This window comes from Schistosoma haematobium, chromosome 4 (genome assembly GCF_000699445.3).
Source record: "Schistosoma haematobium chromosome 4, whole genome shotgun sequence".
Classification (NCBI taxonomy): domain Eukaryota; kingdom Metazoa; phylum Platyhelminthes; class Trematoda; order Strigeidida; family Schistosomatidae; genus Schistosoma; species Schistosoma haematobium.
The window spans coordinates 8,872,699-8,890,444 of NC_067199.1; the positions used below are offsets into that span (position 1 = coordinate 8,872,699).

General features: G+C 39.4%; 2 protein-coding genes across 7 annotated transcripts in view; one reads left to right on the forward strand and one right to left on the reverse strand.

The window, feature by feature from the left end:
• Nucleotides 1-5,820, forward strand: part of PRG4_1 (Proteoglycan-4) — a gene marked incomplete at its 5' end in the record, with an annotated part of 45,055 nt that extends 39,235 nt beyond the window's left edge. For all 5 annotated transcript variants that reach the window (XM_051215571.1, XM_051215576.1, XM_051215572.1 and 2 more), the window contains one exon: nucleotides 4,799-5,820. In XM_051215571.1, coding sequence (XP_051066101.1) covers nucleotides 4,799-5,547 — 749 coding nt within the window. In that variant the 3' untranslated portion in view covers nucleotides 5,548-5,820. The remainder of the gene's footprint in view (nucleotides 1-4,798) is intronic.
• A 779-nt stretch (nucleotides 5,821-6,599) lies between these two features.
• On the reverse strand, nucleotides 6,600-8,834 carry MGST3_1 (Microsomal glutathione S-transferase 3). 2 transcript variants are annotated; one of them, XM_012938300.3, is made up of 5 exons: nucleotides 8,568-8,834; nucleotides 8,476-8,533; nucleotides 8,368-8,440; nucleotides 6,832-6,934; nucleotides 6,600-6,726 (listed from the first exon to the last, which is right to left on the reverse strand). In XM_012938300.3, the coding sequence occupies exons 1-5, from the start codon at nucleotides 8,789-8,791 to the stop codon at nucleotides 6,699-6,701; spliced, it is 486 nt and encodes a 161-aa protein (XP_012793754.2). In that variant the 5' UTR covers nucleotides 8,792-8,834; the 3' UTR covers nucleotides 6,600-6,698. The 2 variants fall into 2 exon arrangements, with proteins under 2 accessions (XP_012793754.2, XP_051066108.1); XM_051219307.1 differs by having other exon boundaries at nucleotides 6,600-6,789.
• Between the last annotated feature and the right edge of the window lie 8,912 nt (nucleotides 8,835-17,746).

Genomic DNA, 17,746 nt, shown 5'->3' on the forward strand with positions numbered 1-17,746 from the left:
TTTTGTTGTATAATTTGACATTAATTTTTGTGTATTTTCTAACACATGACGACCAGTTCTCATAAAACCTGAAATAAATATGCAATGACCTTAGTTACTGTACTATATCAGAACATGACGAATTTAACAGAATGAATCGCGAATCAAGGAGAACAATAAAACCACCATAATAGTAGAAAAGATTAGATGTAAAGAATATGGTTTCAAAAACAAAAAATTGAAATGGGAGAATAAAAATTATGAAACGAGGTTTTGGTAAAGATGAACAATGAGTCGATTTGGGTCAATCCGGTCGATTTTGAGAAATTACTATGCGTATTTCCAAAGTAAACAAAATGTCCACCTGATAAACTATTTATCTATATAAATTAATGCAAATAAATCTAGTGGGAGTTAGGTAGAAATAATGCATAGATCAACATTGAATTATTATAAGAATATGATTTAAAATAATCTAACTTCTAGAGGGTATCAATTCCGGATAAAGGAGGAGGGTTGAGGATGAGGTCAGCAACCCCATCTCGTGGAAAACAACCTTGCCAGAATATACACTAACCAGAATGAACAAATTTACCCATTTAAACTCTATCCTCCGAGTTGAGGGATTTTCATTCAGACGAATAATGACGCTTCATGGTGAAGGCCGAAATTCTTCGGAAGTCACAAGACCGATACCCCTTCTAGCAATCACAGAAACAATTAATATAGGAGCAAGGAATGTCCAGACGATGTGGGGGACCGGGAGGAGATACAATTTGACAGTTTTCGGAATCAGTGAAACCCATTAGACCCGAGCTGGACAACAAAGGTTAGGTTCGGGAGAGATGCTGCTGTACATTGGTCACAAAGAAGAAAATGCTCCAACACTCAGAGAGTTGCTCTCATGCTGTCAAAAGAAGCACGTAATGCACTTATAGGATAGGAATCACAATGAATGTTATCCAATATTATACACCCACCAATGATGGCAACGACAACGATAAAGATCTATCTTACGAGATACTGTAGCCAAGCGTAGAGACGTTCCCAGTAAAGGACCTGACCATCCTGATAGGTTACCTAGACGCCACGGTCGAAATGTACAACACCGGGTATGGAGATGTCATGGAACTATATGGACTAGGAGAAAGAAACGAGAGTGGTGGGAGATTCGCAAATCTATGTGCATTCAACAAACTGGTTATAAGTTGCAAAATATTACCCCACAAACACACACACAAAGCTTCATTTGTCTTACTAGATTACACTACAGAGAACCAGACCGATCATATCTGTATCACTAAAGAATTCAGGACTATGAGAGACGTGAGAACCAGGAGAGGAGCTGATATACCTTCAGATCACCACCTGGTTGTGACCAAGATGAAACTGAAGCTAAAGAAACACTGGAAACACTGGTGGAACAGCATTATAAAAGTTCAGTACAGACTACCTTCGAGATACTGACAAACAACCAATTCAAGGTAGCCCTCAACAACAGGTTCCAAGCCTTACATGGTCTACTAAAAGAAGAAGAAATTACTACGAAGGGAAATTGGATAGGGATCAAAGAAGCACTAATTTCAACGTGTCAGGAGGTGTTGGGACTCTACAAGCATCATCAAAAGGAATGGGTCTCTACCAGAACCCTAGACAAGATTCAAGAAAGTAAGTACAAAAAGACAGAAATGAACAACAGCCGAACAATGCTAGAGAAATTCAAGGCACACGCTGAATACATTGAAGCAAACAAGCAAGTGAAGTGGAGCATTAAAGCCGACAACCAGAAATACGCAGAAGAGCTAGCAACGACAGAAAAGAAGCTTCAAGAGAAGGAAATATGAGACAACTACATGACACAACGAAGAAACTGACAAGGAATTATGGTAAACCAAAGAAACCAGTCAAGGACAAAGGAGGCAAGACAAACACCGAGATTCAAGAACAGAGGTACAGATGGGCAGAACACTTTGAGGAACTCTTGAAAAAACCAGCCCCACCAAACCTACAACACATCAAAGCAGCACACGCAGACCTCCTTATAGATATCACACGATTGCAGAAATCAAGATAGCCATCGGGAAAATCAAGAGTGGGAAAGCATCAGGACTTGACAACATGGAATTCAGACAGAGAAGTAACTGCAAACATGCTCCACATTATTCAGGAAAAGTTAGGAGGAAAAATAAGTGCCGATGGACTGGAAAGAAGGACAACTCATCAATATACAGGTGAAAGGAGATCATACATCGGAATAAAGTGCAGAGGACAGTTGACAGATACATTCCAACTGAAAACCGGTGTTAGACAAAGCTGCTTATTCTCTCCCTTTCTTTTTCTTCTAGTGGTAGACTGGATTATGAGAAAGCACGGAATACAATGGAAAGCCCGCATGCAACTAGACGATTTTGACTAGGAGGTTGACCGAACCCTTCTGTCCCATGCACACGAACAAATGCAGGTGAAAGCAGTCAGTGTAGCAGAAGCCTCTGCATCAGTAGGACTCCCCACATACACAAGGGAAAAAGCAATATCCTGAAATACAACACGGAGAACACCAACCCAATCACACTTGATGGAGAAACGCTGGAAGAGATGGAAACTTCCAAAAATCTGGGCAGCGATATCGACAAACTAAGAGGATCTGATGCAAACGTAAATGTGAGGATTAGCAAAGTACGGACAGCATTCATTGAAGAACGCATGAAACTCAAAACAACTGTCAACCAATATCAAAGTCACAACCTTCAATATGAACTTCAAGACAGAACTATTACAACCATCATCAAAAAGATAAAAGTATTTATAAGCAATTGTCTACGTAAGATAAACCACATCCGTTGACCGGATACTATCAGCAACAACCTACTGTGGGAGAGAACAAACCAGCTTCCAGCTAAATGGGAAATTAGAAAAAGACGTTAGAAGTGCGTAAGACACACATTACGGAAATCATAAAACTCCATCACGAGGCAAGCTCTAACTTGGAATCCTGAAGAGAAAAGGGGAAGAGGAAGACAAAGGAACACAATGCGTCCAGAATTGGAGGCAGACATCAAAAGAATAGCAGTCGGAAACAAATGGAAAAGATTCCCCAGGAAAAAGTTCGACGGAGAATGCTGGTGGGTGACCTATGCCCTTCCACGAAAGGTAACAGTAAGTAATAACAGTGGAAAACAGAACAACACATATGAGAGGAAAATATTGTTCATATTCAGATCGTCACCAGGTTTACTTTGATATGCATGAATATACATACGGAAGTATTAAATCTGTTAGGCCAATTTATAGGTCAATGAATACTATGAAATAGATCGGATAACTGCACATAATAGGTCAAAAGTACAAATCGATAGCAAGATGTCAGGTGTACTAGCAGTGATTTTTATAAATTTATGGAAGTTTTAGTCAATAGTTCGATACAGGAAGCAGGCCAAACTTGGATAAATAGATAAAATAACCAAGAACACAGATTATGTAGTTTGTAAATAATTAGATAGTGGAGAACATAAACAGGAAGGTGAGAAATAACAGAAAAACATGGGGTGAGGACAAATGAATGAAACCACTTATTATGTCATATCCAGCCAAGGAAACGACTGGGGCAGCGTGAATTTCTTCGGAGCACATGGGGTTATGGGTTCACCATAACTTCCGCTTTATGTAGGAGACAATATCGAACACCGTCAAAAATGACGGAGGTATACGACAGAACACTTGAAATTATATGACCGCCGCCAAACAGGTGTGCCATGATAGAACTGTATATTGTCCTTGTCTTGCCGTTTCCAAACCAAGCTGGGAGATGTTCATTCATTTGTTGGTCAAGTTGCCTGATAGTATCCCCAATATATCGATCTCCGCAAAAGTAGCTGAATTTGTAGTTGTACGTAGAAGAGACAAACTCAGGTAACTTATACTTCGTTTCAGAAGACATTACTCGCCTACTAGAAAATTATTTTGATTTGCGTTGTCCGAAACTTGACAATAATACACGGTATGCTACGCGCCAACCCCCTCCCAACTGATAATGTAAGATTAGCTCAGTAGAATATCATATTAACTGCCCTCGCCAATCTATCAACAACATCCCCGTTGAATTGTATCTTTACAAGGAGTTCCAACTTATTTTTCCTCCCATATATGCACTTCTTTGTAAAGCTTCTCCAGTAGCTTTTTTCCGTCAGTTTGCCATTGATGAACTTTTCCCTTACTGTACTCTCTGAATATATATTTTTTCGTCCGCTTGTAAGACATCTAACCGGATTTCTTTAGCAACGGATGAGTGCGAAACAATAGAAGTGTACATACCAACGGGTAGAGGAGCTCTTTCTATCTTCGCTTCTGCTTAACGAGCCGTTACTCCGTCTGCGTTATGAGATGTCAATGAAATTTAGTTTACTGTCGTACTCGTCAGTAAAATCGATTGCCAGGTATACACTGTTAGACTGATTCAATGGTAATTTTCTAATAATATTCTGGCCTACTAAAATGAATATCCCATCGATGTGACGGCAGTATACAACTGGTTTATCAGTAGCCTCATTGCGGGGTCCGTCCCTTAGTTTTGCTAGGAAATTAGTTGGAGTCGGACCTCAAGGTGAGACTATAGCTATTCCATTAATCTGTCTATTACTGAAGATAAAACGGACACTCACAGTACACTTTAAGAGAAATTCTTGAAGACTATCATCAGCAAAATTAATGATCTGTTTTTACTTATAATTGACGCGTGAACTCAGTTGTCTTGACCAGTGGTACATTGGTGAATAAAAATGACATTTATACCTCTGAAATACAACTTTCCTTATTTTTTCAGAAAAGAAGGTTATTCGCCCAAAAAAAATCGAGGTGCCAACCGAGAAACCAGTTAAAGAAAGCAAACAGCCAGTCACTAGTGTCACACAGTCACAACCAATTACTGAGACACAGGCGTCTACAAAAGAAGCAGAACCACAAACACTAGAGACTGAGAAGCAGCAAACGCCGACAGAAGTAGCTAAGCCAAAGACACCAAAAACCGAGAAACCAGAGATACCAGAAGAAACTGAAAAACCACATACACCAGAAACTAAGGAACCACAAACCCCGAAGGAAGCCACAAATTTACAGACACTAGGTGAAATACCACAAGCACCGAAAGAAGTGGCTAAGACGCAAACACCAAAAATCGAGGAGCTAAAAACACCAATTCCACAGACACCAGAAGAAACCGTGGAACTACACACACCAGTAGAAACTCCGATAACTCTCGCTAGTCACACTTTAGCAGAGTCAACTGTAGAAACAAAGTCGACCGGGAAGCCTCTACCACAATCGCTGAGTGAAGAACTGAAGTCGGCCATCGATGAATTCGAACCCCCACAACCCGCAACATTCTCAGCAAACGACAAACCACCGGACGAGGTGAGCGAGGACAAACGCAGCCCCGCTGTCCAGTCCCCGCCAATTAGTGAAGCATGGTTATCTGTAGACAACAAGATGCCCCAACTACCTGACGCAAAAACTTCGAAGGACGATCTTACACCCAAACCATCTACAGAATTGCCGGAGACGGGACAAGTATAAGTAGCCCCGTGGAATACATGTTCAGCTGGCTTACTAAATCTGATGGTTGCTGATTGGATTATTCTCAAGTATTTAGTGGAAGAGAGCTGTGCTTCTTTTAGCGCATTTTGTTCTCAATTTTCTTTTTAAGCTTAACCCCGGGTGATGGATAGTATTTTCGTTTATTATTTAATTCAGAAAATTTTAACTTTCGGCATAATGAGAATGGATCATGACTTTCGTGTAATGTTTCCGATATTTCGATATAATGATCAAACAAATCAGCAAGCCATATATATTTTGATATTTTTCAACAGTATATTCACTTACTGTTCCTTAACAGATACGCTACACCACTTTAAAACTGTCCCGTACTGGATCTGTAGTTTGATATCAAGCACCGCCAAGCCAAACAAATTATAGACCAGGAAAAGCACTTTTTATTGAGAGTATGGGATAATAAAACTGGGATAGCGCTTCAGTGCTGAGATTTACAGATATTAAATCTTCACAAAAGAAGAACTGAACCGTAAACAACCTATCGAAGTTAAGTAATCGGTCTTGTACAGAAACGCCAGGGAGTGACTGGACCTAGCCTGCTATTGACGATTAGACATTAATTAAAATTTGAATGTAAATATCAGGCCGCAGCTGATGCAGAACTCCGGTCGTTGCCAACGGTTAGATTTTGCAAACCATGAAATTAAAGGACGATTATGGACTAGGTTGTGTGGCGCTTTTGACCGAAAAAAAAAACGCTCAACAGGTATCCATGATCCTCAAATGTCTACTAAAACTAGTAAGACAGATAAACTGGCGGAAATTATGGTTATTCAGGTAGCATGACCGAATTTGTGGATTCCCCTTACCAATTTGCACATGACAATAGAAGCATGTTTTGCATGTTGAAATCCTTATAATTTACATTATTTGTTTGCACTGCTCTAGTGTACGGTTTGTAAAGTGAAAGGGAATCACATTTGGACTTTTGGTGACCCTTGGAAAAAACTTGAATACCAAGTCATACAATTCAGCTTTGAAATTATGCTAGTGTAAATTAAGCAAAAAGAACATTTTGTGAAATAGTTTTATTCTAAATGCATGCATGACAATGATAAAAATAGTCGTCTACTAAATATTTATGAATGCTGTTACATATGATCCAACTTCCCTCAACTACGCAATGCACAACCCGTACATCTAAAAAAATGAAATAGAGGTCGGATTGAGGCCATAATATTTGACACATAATACACATAACAGCTTTAATTAAACGTAATATTAATTGGCCATTACATATATTACCTTATACTCGCTACCAAGTGTTGAACACCGAAAACTAGCAACCCCATAATCATTGGGAATCCACCGGCCATGGAAATAGCACCTTTATGACGCTTTGCTGGGTCTTTCAAAGTAAAAAAAGAAATGAGTGCATATATACTTTTCAATAAGTTGACGAATAATAAGCATATCATACCACCAACTCGTGTAACATGAAAGAACCATGCAGGAGAGTACTATTAACCAAGCCGCTCATCGTTCACATTATGATTGACTAAAATAACCCTTCCGATCCTGACTGCAATATATTTTTTATCAGAGAGACTTGTTTTGAGAGTTAAAACTCAAACCCTACCTTCGGTCCTTATCAGCCTCGATTAACTTCAATGAGTCACTATTTATTTATTTGAACACATAAATATTGGTACAAGAGGGCACCAAATATATATGCGCCACAACATATCTTTGTGTGTAGGCTGTGATACTGCCCGGGTGCCCAGATCGAAGCAGGTGGTTTCCTTAGGGGGCCACACCCCGAGCCTTTGACCTAAAGGTCTGGTCCACAAGGCAGTGGAGCATCGTAAGGAGATGCAGTCCCATGGTAACCTGTGACCAACGACTGATTCATACGCCATCTGTCCCTTCAGGATACTGAAGCCCATGTGGACCATTGGTTTGGGATCCGGTTAAAGCGCCAGACATCCGCTTTTCGTCCTCTCATTTTCACAAACATCCTCGGCACGAGAAGGCAGTGAGTAGGACTTCCCTGGCAGAGGCTGTATACGCGTGGCCGTGTGAGAGCATTTCGAGAGGGAGGGAGGGCCCACCCCACTCTCGGCCATACCAGGGCATTGCATGAACTAGAAGCTTGTGTTCAAATTAAATCCCTATCCAGAACGAGCAAGTTTACGGTGTATAAATTAACCGAAATGCTGTCTACCGGTTGTTTTGTGAATGATCTCACTCATGAAAGAATGTTAAGTAGTTTCGACAGCAGAGGACTGTGAAGACTAGCATTTAGGACTAGGGTTCAGGTTAACATTGGAACTTAAGATTCAGGGTTAGAGTGAACGTTTATGATTATGGGACATATGGTAAGCGTAAGACCTAATCTAAACTATAACTTTATATCTAAATCATAACCGTGAGTCCGAGACCGTAATTTCAACCCTAACCGTAAACTGCGCAACCTAATCCTAATACTAGAGTTTAAATACAATATTAGGACTATAAGCCATGCATCTATAGTGTGTTAAAGTGGTTAAATAGAGTTCAGGGGTTTTCAGTGTTACCCAACAAGTCGCTCGAGTTCGTCATAAGAATTGAACTTAATCCGATGTGTATATACTGTCTTACATCACACTAAACCAGGGATAGTAATCCGATCTCCCGATTTTGGAGTTCCACCCAAAGTTCAATGACAATTGGCAGTTTCTGTGCCGTTCCCCTAAATTAGGGAGATTGGATTCCTGATCGATATACAGAATTTAAGGCGTACAAACTCTCAAGTTGAAATTGTAACCCACAATAAAACACTTTAAATGTAGCATCGCTTACCTCCGGTTGCATATCCCTGAAAATATAATAGGCGACCAAGGAGAAATACTACACCACACGCAGTATACGTCCGCTAAGTTTTAAATTATGAGAGAAATGGCGACCTACAGGGTAACGCAAACCACCCAGAAACAACGCCATGAGGAAAAAGGGGAGAACCTCTAGACTAGAAAAGCAACATAAAACAATGTTCGACATACTAGTTTTGATGACCTCTTTGGATGCAGTTAAATACTTTGTTTGTGGGGTGGTACATAATAGGCAACTCAACGCTGTGTTCTTTGCGAGCTTGCATAACTCGGCGGGCGAAGTAAATGTTTAACCCGAATGCGCTCACACCCACTAGAATCACACCGCCATAATAACGGGGTAAGCACAGTGGGAGGGAAGTCAAGGGAGGGGAAATATACTTTGACAACGACATTCTCACGAGTAACTCCGCGCCGCCAGATGTCCGCAGTTTCAATATCCAATATGCATTTGACGTTCAAGCTAAACTAAGTAATTACTTTACACTTTCGATACAGTGTTAAGAAACAATTCCCTGAATTTAGAAACATGCGGTGAAGGGTCAAAGCTATTAGTTAAAGCATAAATCAGAAAATGTTGTAGTATGTGAAAAAAGTGGGTGGAGTTAATGTTTCCAGTAAATGGTTCAAATGGTTCTGCCTGGAATAAAAAAAGTGCTTTTGCTGAACGAGCTTCCATATCTATCAGTAGTGGATCACTGATGCTTCTAGGCAGGAGCCTAGGTATACTTAACGACAAAAAAGAGAAATGTTAGTAAATTATGGTAAGGTACTGTCATAAGTCCTTAAAAATATGTCAAGTTTTCTCTTAAAGGACTCCTAAGGAGTCGCTCAGATTACCTCAGATGGCAGTGAATTCCAGAAGTTGACTACTCGTAAGGAGTAAAAGGTAGGTCCATTGTCAATTCTGCTATGTTGTGTCTCTGATTTCTGAGTGTTAACTTTAAAGTTTGTGTTTTCGCACTATGCTTAAGTAGATAATAAAGAGGATGCTTAGGAGTGTTTAAGATGCTGTAGTCAGTAGAAGGTCACTTCTGAGACACCTTTACTCTGATAGGTAGGGATTCAGTGATTTGAGTCGCCGAACTCATTTCATGGCTCACCTTTGGGTACGTTCCAGTATATTCTTGTCCTTTTGGAGCACGGGCGTAAACACCACATTTCTATACTCCAAATGCGGTCGAACAAAACTACTGAAGATTGAATAAAAAGTTCCACCGTCACACTGGCCAGAAACGCACTTCAACGTTACCAGCTCAATGTTTGCTCGAAAGTCACGTTTGTCTCAGTTAGCTTAAGACATGGATTATATGGTACTAAGACTCCTATTTCTTCATCTTGGGATGCCTCTGGAGCGGAGTTAATTTAGTTGTATGAGTGGTCTGCAACGTATCTCAGATGGACTACCATACACTTCGAAGTGTTGAGAGTAATTTCGTCGGTATGTGCCCAGCTATGAAGTTAGTACCAACTCATCATCTTGGTTGCACACTCCTCTTCAAAATCGCACGTCATCAGTGAAAAGTAACAAATAAGATGACACTTGCTGAAGAAGGTTACTTGTATATTTAGAAAAGAATAGGTCATAGTACCGAACCATGGGAGACCCCATTAATACACTCCGTGAACTAGGAAAAAGTGAAGTTGACCCTTACCCCAAAAAGTCAGTTACTTAGATATGAAGTAAATCAATCAATCAATGGTGATGTGATACCTAGCCGTTTGAGCTTAAAACTGACTCTACAGAAAGATCTTGAGAAGTAAGGGATACTTTTCTATCTGTCCACCGTGGTCAGCAGGTTGATCATACAAGAGTGACCATTCCTAAGACCATTCTGCTGAGGTGAGTGGAAGTTTATGAATAATAACTAGCCACAATGACCGTCGTATGTCAGGAATTCTGTAATTTTTAAGACTATTGGTAGAAGTGCTTCCGCCCGGTAGCTTGAACGTTCTCTGCATCAGCCTCCTTTGAAAATTGATGTGATATGAGCCAGCTTCCAAATTTTTGGCATCGAGCTTCGGTTTACTGAATATGAAAACATCACACTAAATGGTTTCTCCAAGATTAAAGTCCCTCCTCTCTCCCATATCCGGATCAGGAGAGACGTCCTTGTTTAGGTGCTTCAGTTTTCGATACACCAAGTCAGTGCTCAGGATCACTTCTTAGAGACTTGTTTAATTGCATGAAAAGCTTTTATTGATACAATTTGTATAAGACGGTTGAAATGATTGAGAAACGCTGTTTCACCAAAAGAACTATCAAGACCTAACAACTGGGGAACTCAGGTTTTCACTGGTGGAAGAGAGGTTGCATGACGGAATAAACTTTCAGATTGGAGACAAATACATTGGTTAGCTTTAGCTGATAATGAAGCTTATCTTCTCTTATTGCTTTTGTGCATTGGTCCCTTGCTAGTTTGAACTGCCTATATTTGTTCGTTTGTATTTCACCCAGTAGTGCTTTTTGTGTATTAGCATTCAAAAGGTGAAATGTTTTATGACTGTATGTTGCTTGTCATTTTTGTGGACCGATTTGGAGACAGACTATTTTGTAGCACACATGATCGTGTGCAGTAAGTGTGTAGAATTATGGTCTACTATGATATTAGTGCTGCTCTAATAATAGACCTAATCCTAAATTTGTAGATTTGTCATGATATAACTACCTAATCTATAAGATCTTACGTGGAAGTCACATCATCGACTACGCCAACTCACTGTATCGTATCAATTACCAATACATGATGTAGAACAAGGTTAGGCTACAGAAGGAACAATATATTTAATATGAATAGAAGATATAAGGTAACGTTCAGATGGACCACGCCTGCATGGCCGAGCCATGCCATTCGATCAAACTTCAGTCCATTTTATTCATTGTTCGCGCCTTCTCCATCGTTAGGTATTTATCTGCGTTAAATATTGAATATCTATTTTCCGAGTAGTCTCGTGTTGAGCTTTGTGGATTGTGCGGTTATTGTCCAATGCCACTACACTACTCTCCCACCAGAATCGACGTGATGTTGGTTCGATACCGAACTGGATGGGATTGTCGTGCGCCGAAGGTTACCAAGACTAGGAAGAGTCCCCCGGGGTAATGATAAGCTGGAAGGCAAATCAAAAAGAAGGCGGCAGCATCTGGTCGGGAAATACATGTAATAATTTTAAAATATCTGCCTTCATGCTTAAAACGCTTGAAATGAAAATTTGGGTGAAGATTATTTGAGCTAAAAAGATGGGATTGCAATAATAATAATAAAACGATGCGTGCTAATAGCCGTTGGTTAATAACTTAACGTATAGGTAGTAAGTATTTTGTGTTTAGAAGTATTAAAAGCAATTAATATTGTAGAAATGTTAATATTGGTATTAGTTCTGGTTTAAATTATGAAATCAAATAACGATTATGCCGGTAAGTTGTCCATATGAGTTGAATTCCAATTGCATCTGTATTAGTAGGCTAACTGAAGGAACAAAAGTAGTAACGTGGAAAAGAAATTCAACTAGTGTTCCAGTTAGTTTGATACGGTTTATTTAGTTAAGGGGAGATTTTCTCAACCTCATTTTTACTTGACCGTGATAGAATTTAGTAATACTACTAATACACATGAATGGTTATCAAAAAAAAATTAAATACGTAAGTGATAATTATATTAGTTTTGGACAGATAGCTAAGAACAAATCGTTAAACCTGAGTGTATTCGTAAGAGACATGCTCTAGACTCAATGTTCTGATCTGCGGCAGACTATTTATTTATATTTATACTTGCCGGCTGATTGGGCATACAAGTTAGTTGCAAGTATGCAGTTTATTATAAGGCGGAATACGATTTAATTGAGATATAGTGGTTATAAGTTATTAAAATCAGTTAAGCCTATGAATCATATTACGAAGTGATGTGGTGCTGCAAGATGTATTTAGCTAAATAAGTTTTTACAAGATGATTAATAGTGAGTGATGCTCATGTGATTAACAGGGAGAACATAAGTTGTAACCAGGGGGAGTACACTCCCAACTCACGTCTATGATAATGGTTTGAACCTTAGTCAGTGTTGGGGTAAATTCGGCATTGATGTTTTCAGTTTGCAGGAGATTTGCTCGACTGCTTATACTGATTATTTGAATGCATGATTGTGTCGCTAAACCTCCAATTAGACTGACAAGGTTTTGAGATATTTACTGAGTGAGCAGCAGATAGAGAAACATACTGTAATCATCTGTAGTGAATGAAGATAAAAGAAAAACAACACTGGTGATAATTTTAAGTCGATTTGCTGACCGGTTATGTTAATAGTTTCATTAATTTTATCAATCATATTACGTGATTGTCAAGTCATGACAATGCTTTATGAAGATATCCTGAAGCTACTATGTTTAACTAGTTATAGTGTTGATTGAGGATTAGCCAGTGGGAAAATAGGTATTGTTGCTTTAGGCGATTCGAAATTATCAGAAATTTGTAACGTTAAAGAATCCGAGACGCCTAATTTAATTATAAATTTCAATTCAGAAATATTCGTTTAGTGTTAATTCTAGTAGGCTACGGAGTTTTGATTTTAAACGTTTGTTTAGCCAACAGCTACCTGGGGATTTAGTTATTTTACTAGTGCAGTTGATAGTACCTAAATTTGTAATCTTATTATCTAAACTATGTTTGCATTTTAGGCTAATCCATAAACCCAAATACGAATGGCAACAACGACTATTTCGGGTTTATTGATAAATGTTAAAGGCGATCCAGATTTCTAAATTTAGAAGACATGGAGATATAGTGTAACGTATGTATGGGCCAGGTTAACAAGCAGGTTGTTGACGTATATGACAATTTGAAAATAATGAACATGATCAGAAAGATAATTTTAAAGTTAAGACTGCTTATGAAACTTCAGGCAAGAATATGACGCGTTATAAACATTCCGTAAGAAGTTAATGCATTTAGTCTGTGGACACTTACAAATATATGGCAAAAGCAACTAGAAAACATATACATGTTAAGTACAAAAAGTCATTAGGTAAAATAGTTGAACTCGCCTGGGTTATTTTTGAAAATTAGATTACTCAGTGGACGACATATATAACGCCATTCGTGAGTAGTAATGATCCAAAAGCATCCAGAATAAAACATGCAGTATGGCAATCACTTCCAGGGTGCTTGATGCTGTCGAGGTTTTTGGGACTCACTCTGATCAGAACAACTGAATGAATCCAGATAATTGTGTGGTTGCCATTGAATGAGCCATCTAAAATGACCTTATGATTGCAGAAAACTTATAGCTGGAACTCACCGTATTTTTTTGGAGAAGTGTCACCCTTGTTGTTTGGCAATGGAACTCGAGAATATGAAATTAGGCAGGCAGTGGTCGGAAGGAAAGATATTACAGGATAGTGCATAGTTTAAAACAGGACGAGGTGTTAAGCGAAGGAACACTAAGAATTAGATCCAGATAACTATTCAATCCTTGGTTGCATTGTTAGTCAATGTATATTTACGCTATTAACAGGTCATATTTGCTAGAGCTTGATGATTAAACAAGTCTATGTCGCTGAAGCAGGTAAATGCTATTAAAGCTTGTTAATAAACCATCAAAGCTAATTAGTTGATATAGATGATCGACTTTTATCACCGATTGAGCTAGTAAGTTATGTAAACTGATAGATATAACATTACGATAACATATGTGACCATTAATCAAAGGACTATTAGAATACTGGATTTACAAAAATAAAAACCGATTGAGAAGGTTAAGGTGGAAATAAGGATTAACAATGATAGGTTGCGTTTCTTTAGTTGGGCTCACCAATGTAGAATTATGGTCTACTATGATATTAGTGCTGCTCTAATAATAGACCTAATCCTAAATTTGTAGATTTGTCATGATATAACTACCTAATCTATAAGATCTTACGTGGAAGTCACATCATCGACTACGCCAACTCACTGTATCGTATCAATTACCAATACATGATGTAGAACAAGGTTAGGCTACAGAAGGAACAATATATTTAATATGAATAGAAGATATAAGGTAACGTTCAGATGGACCACGCCTGCATGGCCGAGCCATGCCATTCGATCAAACTTCAGTCCATTTTATTCATTGTTCGCGCCTTCTCCATCGTTAGGTATTTATCTGCGTTAAATATTGAATATCTATTTTCCGAGTAGTCTCGTGTTGAGCTTTGTGGATTGTGCGGTTATTGTCCAATGCCACTACAAGTGCACATCAAGTTGAGGGTGGACTTACCCGTCCAATTCCTGTAGGTCCTTCTGTAAAGCTAATACTTCCAGACGTTTAAAATTTCGATGCCTGTCGATAGTAGGATGCTTTAACCCGAAATGAAGGCTATGACAGAGTGATCATTTTTTTCATGAGGAGCCAAGATTATTAGGTTGTCAAGTAGAAATTCTTTACTTGCAAATATGTAGTGACTCACATTTATCACGAGAACACGACTGGTTTAATAAAAACAATTATTATTATAACCAACTGTACCAGTGCTTGTTTTAATGTGCTTTTGTTTGACTGTGCTAATGACAGCTATATTGTTCTTCCATTCTTATTCTTACACTTTGATTGTAACTTCGCGCGAATTCGGTTACGTTCTGTAACCAAGCTTGTATTCTGGCACGATCTCGGTATCCTTTCGATACCACGAGATCGCCAGCGAATATATCTCGGTTAGGTCCATTAACTGCCTTCTAATATTTGGCTTCTCGGGGATTTTATGGATCTATTTGGTTACGTTCGACCTTCGCCTTCTGATTAACTCGACTCGTGTTTTTTGGTAGCGGTGTTCATAGTCAACCGCGACTCAACCCCACGCTGCAAATATACAGTCTAAGTGCAAGTTTTCCGATTGTTTCTTCACCGACTTGTTGATCTCAGTTTTTCGAATGTTTAACCGAGCTGCAATAGTGAAATTACATTCAATGTACGTGTGGTCAGTGAAATTATCTTAGGTAAGATTGAAGTCTCCTGCAATCAGAGTATGAGTATATCCAAGTGAGATAATCCCTCCAACATACGATTGTCATTCCCAATGTACCCAGTGGGCTTCCTGTAGATGACTCCAGCTAGACACCTCAAGGTGTTAGGCAACCTTACTGAACACGGCATAGATTTATCAAGATTGATAAACTCTGGAGTGTACGCCTAATGTGCTACCAAGCAAGATCCTAGGCACAGGGCCACCCCGCCCCCAATCCATGTTTTTTGTCGTTGCGAAACGAAGGCAACCGGATATCGCTGGCTCTTGATCCGTTATTTGAAATTTCCATGTTTCAAATGGGTATCATTGGCGTTACTTAGTTCACGCAACTCATCCGTTTTTGTTCAGTAAACTCGTAGAGTTCGTTTGTAGGCAGTTAATACTGTTAATCTGAAACGCTTGAGCCTCTTCATCCTGCTTATGCGAGTGAGCTCTATGCGAATGGGCGGGCAACCTACCCACACAGGGTTTCCTTTCCACACTGTCCCCTGGTCTTGACTATCCACAAGTAAAATAGTCAGTTAAAATTTGCTTCTGTGCTTGATCCTTGTGTGGTGTGTGCTACTCATGTTGATATAAGTAGTGTATGACGCGAGTTAGAAACGTAATTTCTGGCAGCAGAAGATGGAGGAAGATCAAGAAAGGAAGAGCTGAACACAATGCGATTTTTAAGAAAACCCTTAAGTAATGAAATGTGAGACAGTGGATTGTTGTTTGCAATAGGGACAGTCCGGTTTGATATGAGGGATTGATACTTTTCAAATTAGCGATTTGCTATATGGTTTTTCTATTATACCGAGTAACTCTGTAATTTTGTGCTAAATACATTCGATTGTCCCCACCCGTGTTCTGTTCACTACACTTGTACCATATATCCGTCCGGTTGCATGTAGATTTCAGCCGGTCACGGGCATCTGTTGACACTAAATGCTTTGAGGGTGGCGGCCGCGATTTGGGAGGATGGGAGGATTATTTTTGTTGATCGGGATCTAGAATCTTCCTTCTTCAGTAACCAAACAACTTGTTGGGTCAATATGTTCTTCATCTCCAAAGACTGGCCTATGAACTTCATCTCTATAGTATCGTAGTCTGCATGGTTAGTGTTTATGGTTTCTGGCACTCCTTGCACAATGATGTTTCTTCCGCAAAAGAACGTCACGCGAGATTCCTTAAAGATGTTCCTGGTGGGACATGTCTCAGAATGTGGTACATCAAGCAGTGTTCTCACATACCCCTCTGAATTCACGAAGTGGCTAGCCAGCAGAACATTAATAGTGTTGACGAACGTTGCATGAAGGAGTCTCGGATAATTTTGTTGCTAGGAGTCCTCCTCCGGGAAAAGGTGTGTGACGTTGGGCGGTTCGATTTTGGGAAGTCTGTGCTTCTTGTTAAAGTCTTCCCTAAACATCCGGTCACTTTTGTCTTGTGGATTGATAGGGAGGTCAGAGCTGTTTCTAACGTTAGTGATTATGGGAGGATCACCGCATGTTTTCCATCACGTTGAGGTTGGGGTTCTTCTTATTTGGCAGTTAGATACGGTCCGGAACCCCGTACAATCTGTTAACAGACTGGACAATCTTAAGAGCAGATGAGGCGGCCGATTCATTAACTAGTTTCCTTACAAAATCTGGGCTGTTCAGTAATTTCCACGATGAATGATTCTTCTTTACCCTGTCGATAGGATTTGGGTCACCTACAGTAGACGTTTTACAGACCACAGTTGCATTAGAAGTTTCTAAAAAAATCTGACACTGTCGATGTTATGGCGGTGCTGAGTTTCAGCATAGCTTCCCAAGTGTCGATGAGTGTTCCATCAGCACTAATGTTATCGAAGGCCATCTATGTTATCACTCAGAGCACCTTTCTCTACTTATCCGTTTCAAGAGTGCCTTTTCAGGGCTGCCGATAACTTTCCACAGACCTGTCAAGGAATGATGATATGGCTCAGCAAAACGTCAGCACTCATGTTGGATGTGTCACATGCCCACTTGTGATCTGATTTAACTAGTCTGTTCCAAGTAGGTACTGTAAGGTCTGCGCATGCTTCGTGCAACCAAGCTTTGCATTTGTCACACTGCATACCACAGGTTACAGAAAACCAGCATTCACGTCGCTTTTATGTGTGTCCCAATGATCATGGTGCAATATAAGTTGCTAAATAAATATTTAAAAAAGTTTATGACCGTGAAAAGAAATCAATATAATTAAAACTGATAAGAGGGATAAAAACGGGTAGTATTGAAGTATAATGAAACTAGCATCAATGAGAAAGACCTTAAAAACTAAATAAAAATCCGAAACACAACCACAGCTAGGTATTAACGTGGATAAGACTCGAAAGAAAAAGTAATCTACC

Bases quoted from the DNA above. Each gene is read 5' to 3' on its own strand.
- MGST3_1 (XM_051219307.1), bottom strand. From the start codon at position 8,791: ATGTCGTTGTCAAAGTATATTTCCCCTCCCTTGACTTCCCTCCCACTG. The intron at 8,534-8,567 runs GTATGTCGAACA...TTGCTTTTCTAG, and splicing joins CAAAGAGGTCATCAAAACTA to TCTAGAGGTTCTCCCCTTTT. The intron at 6,935-8,367 runs GTAAGCGATGCT...TTACTTTGAAAG, and splicing joins TCAGGGATATGCAACCGGAG to ACCCAGCAAAGCGTCATAAA.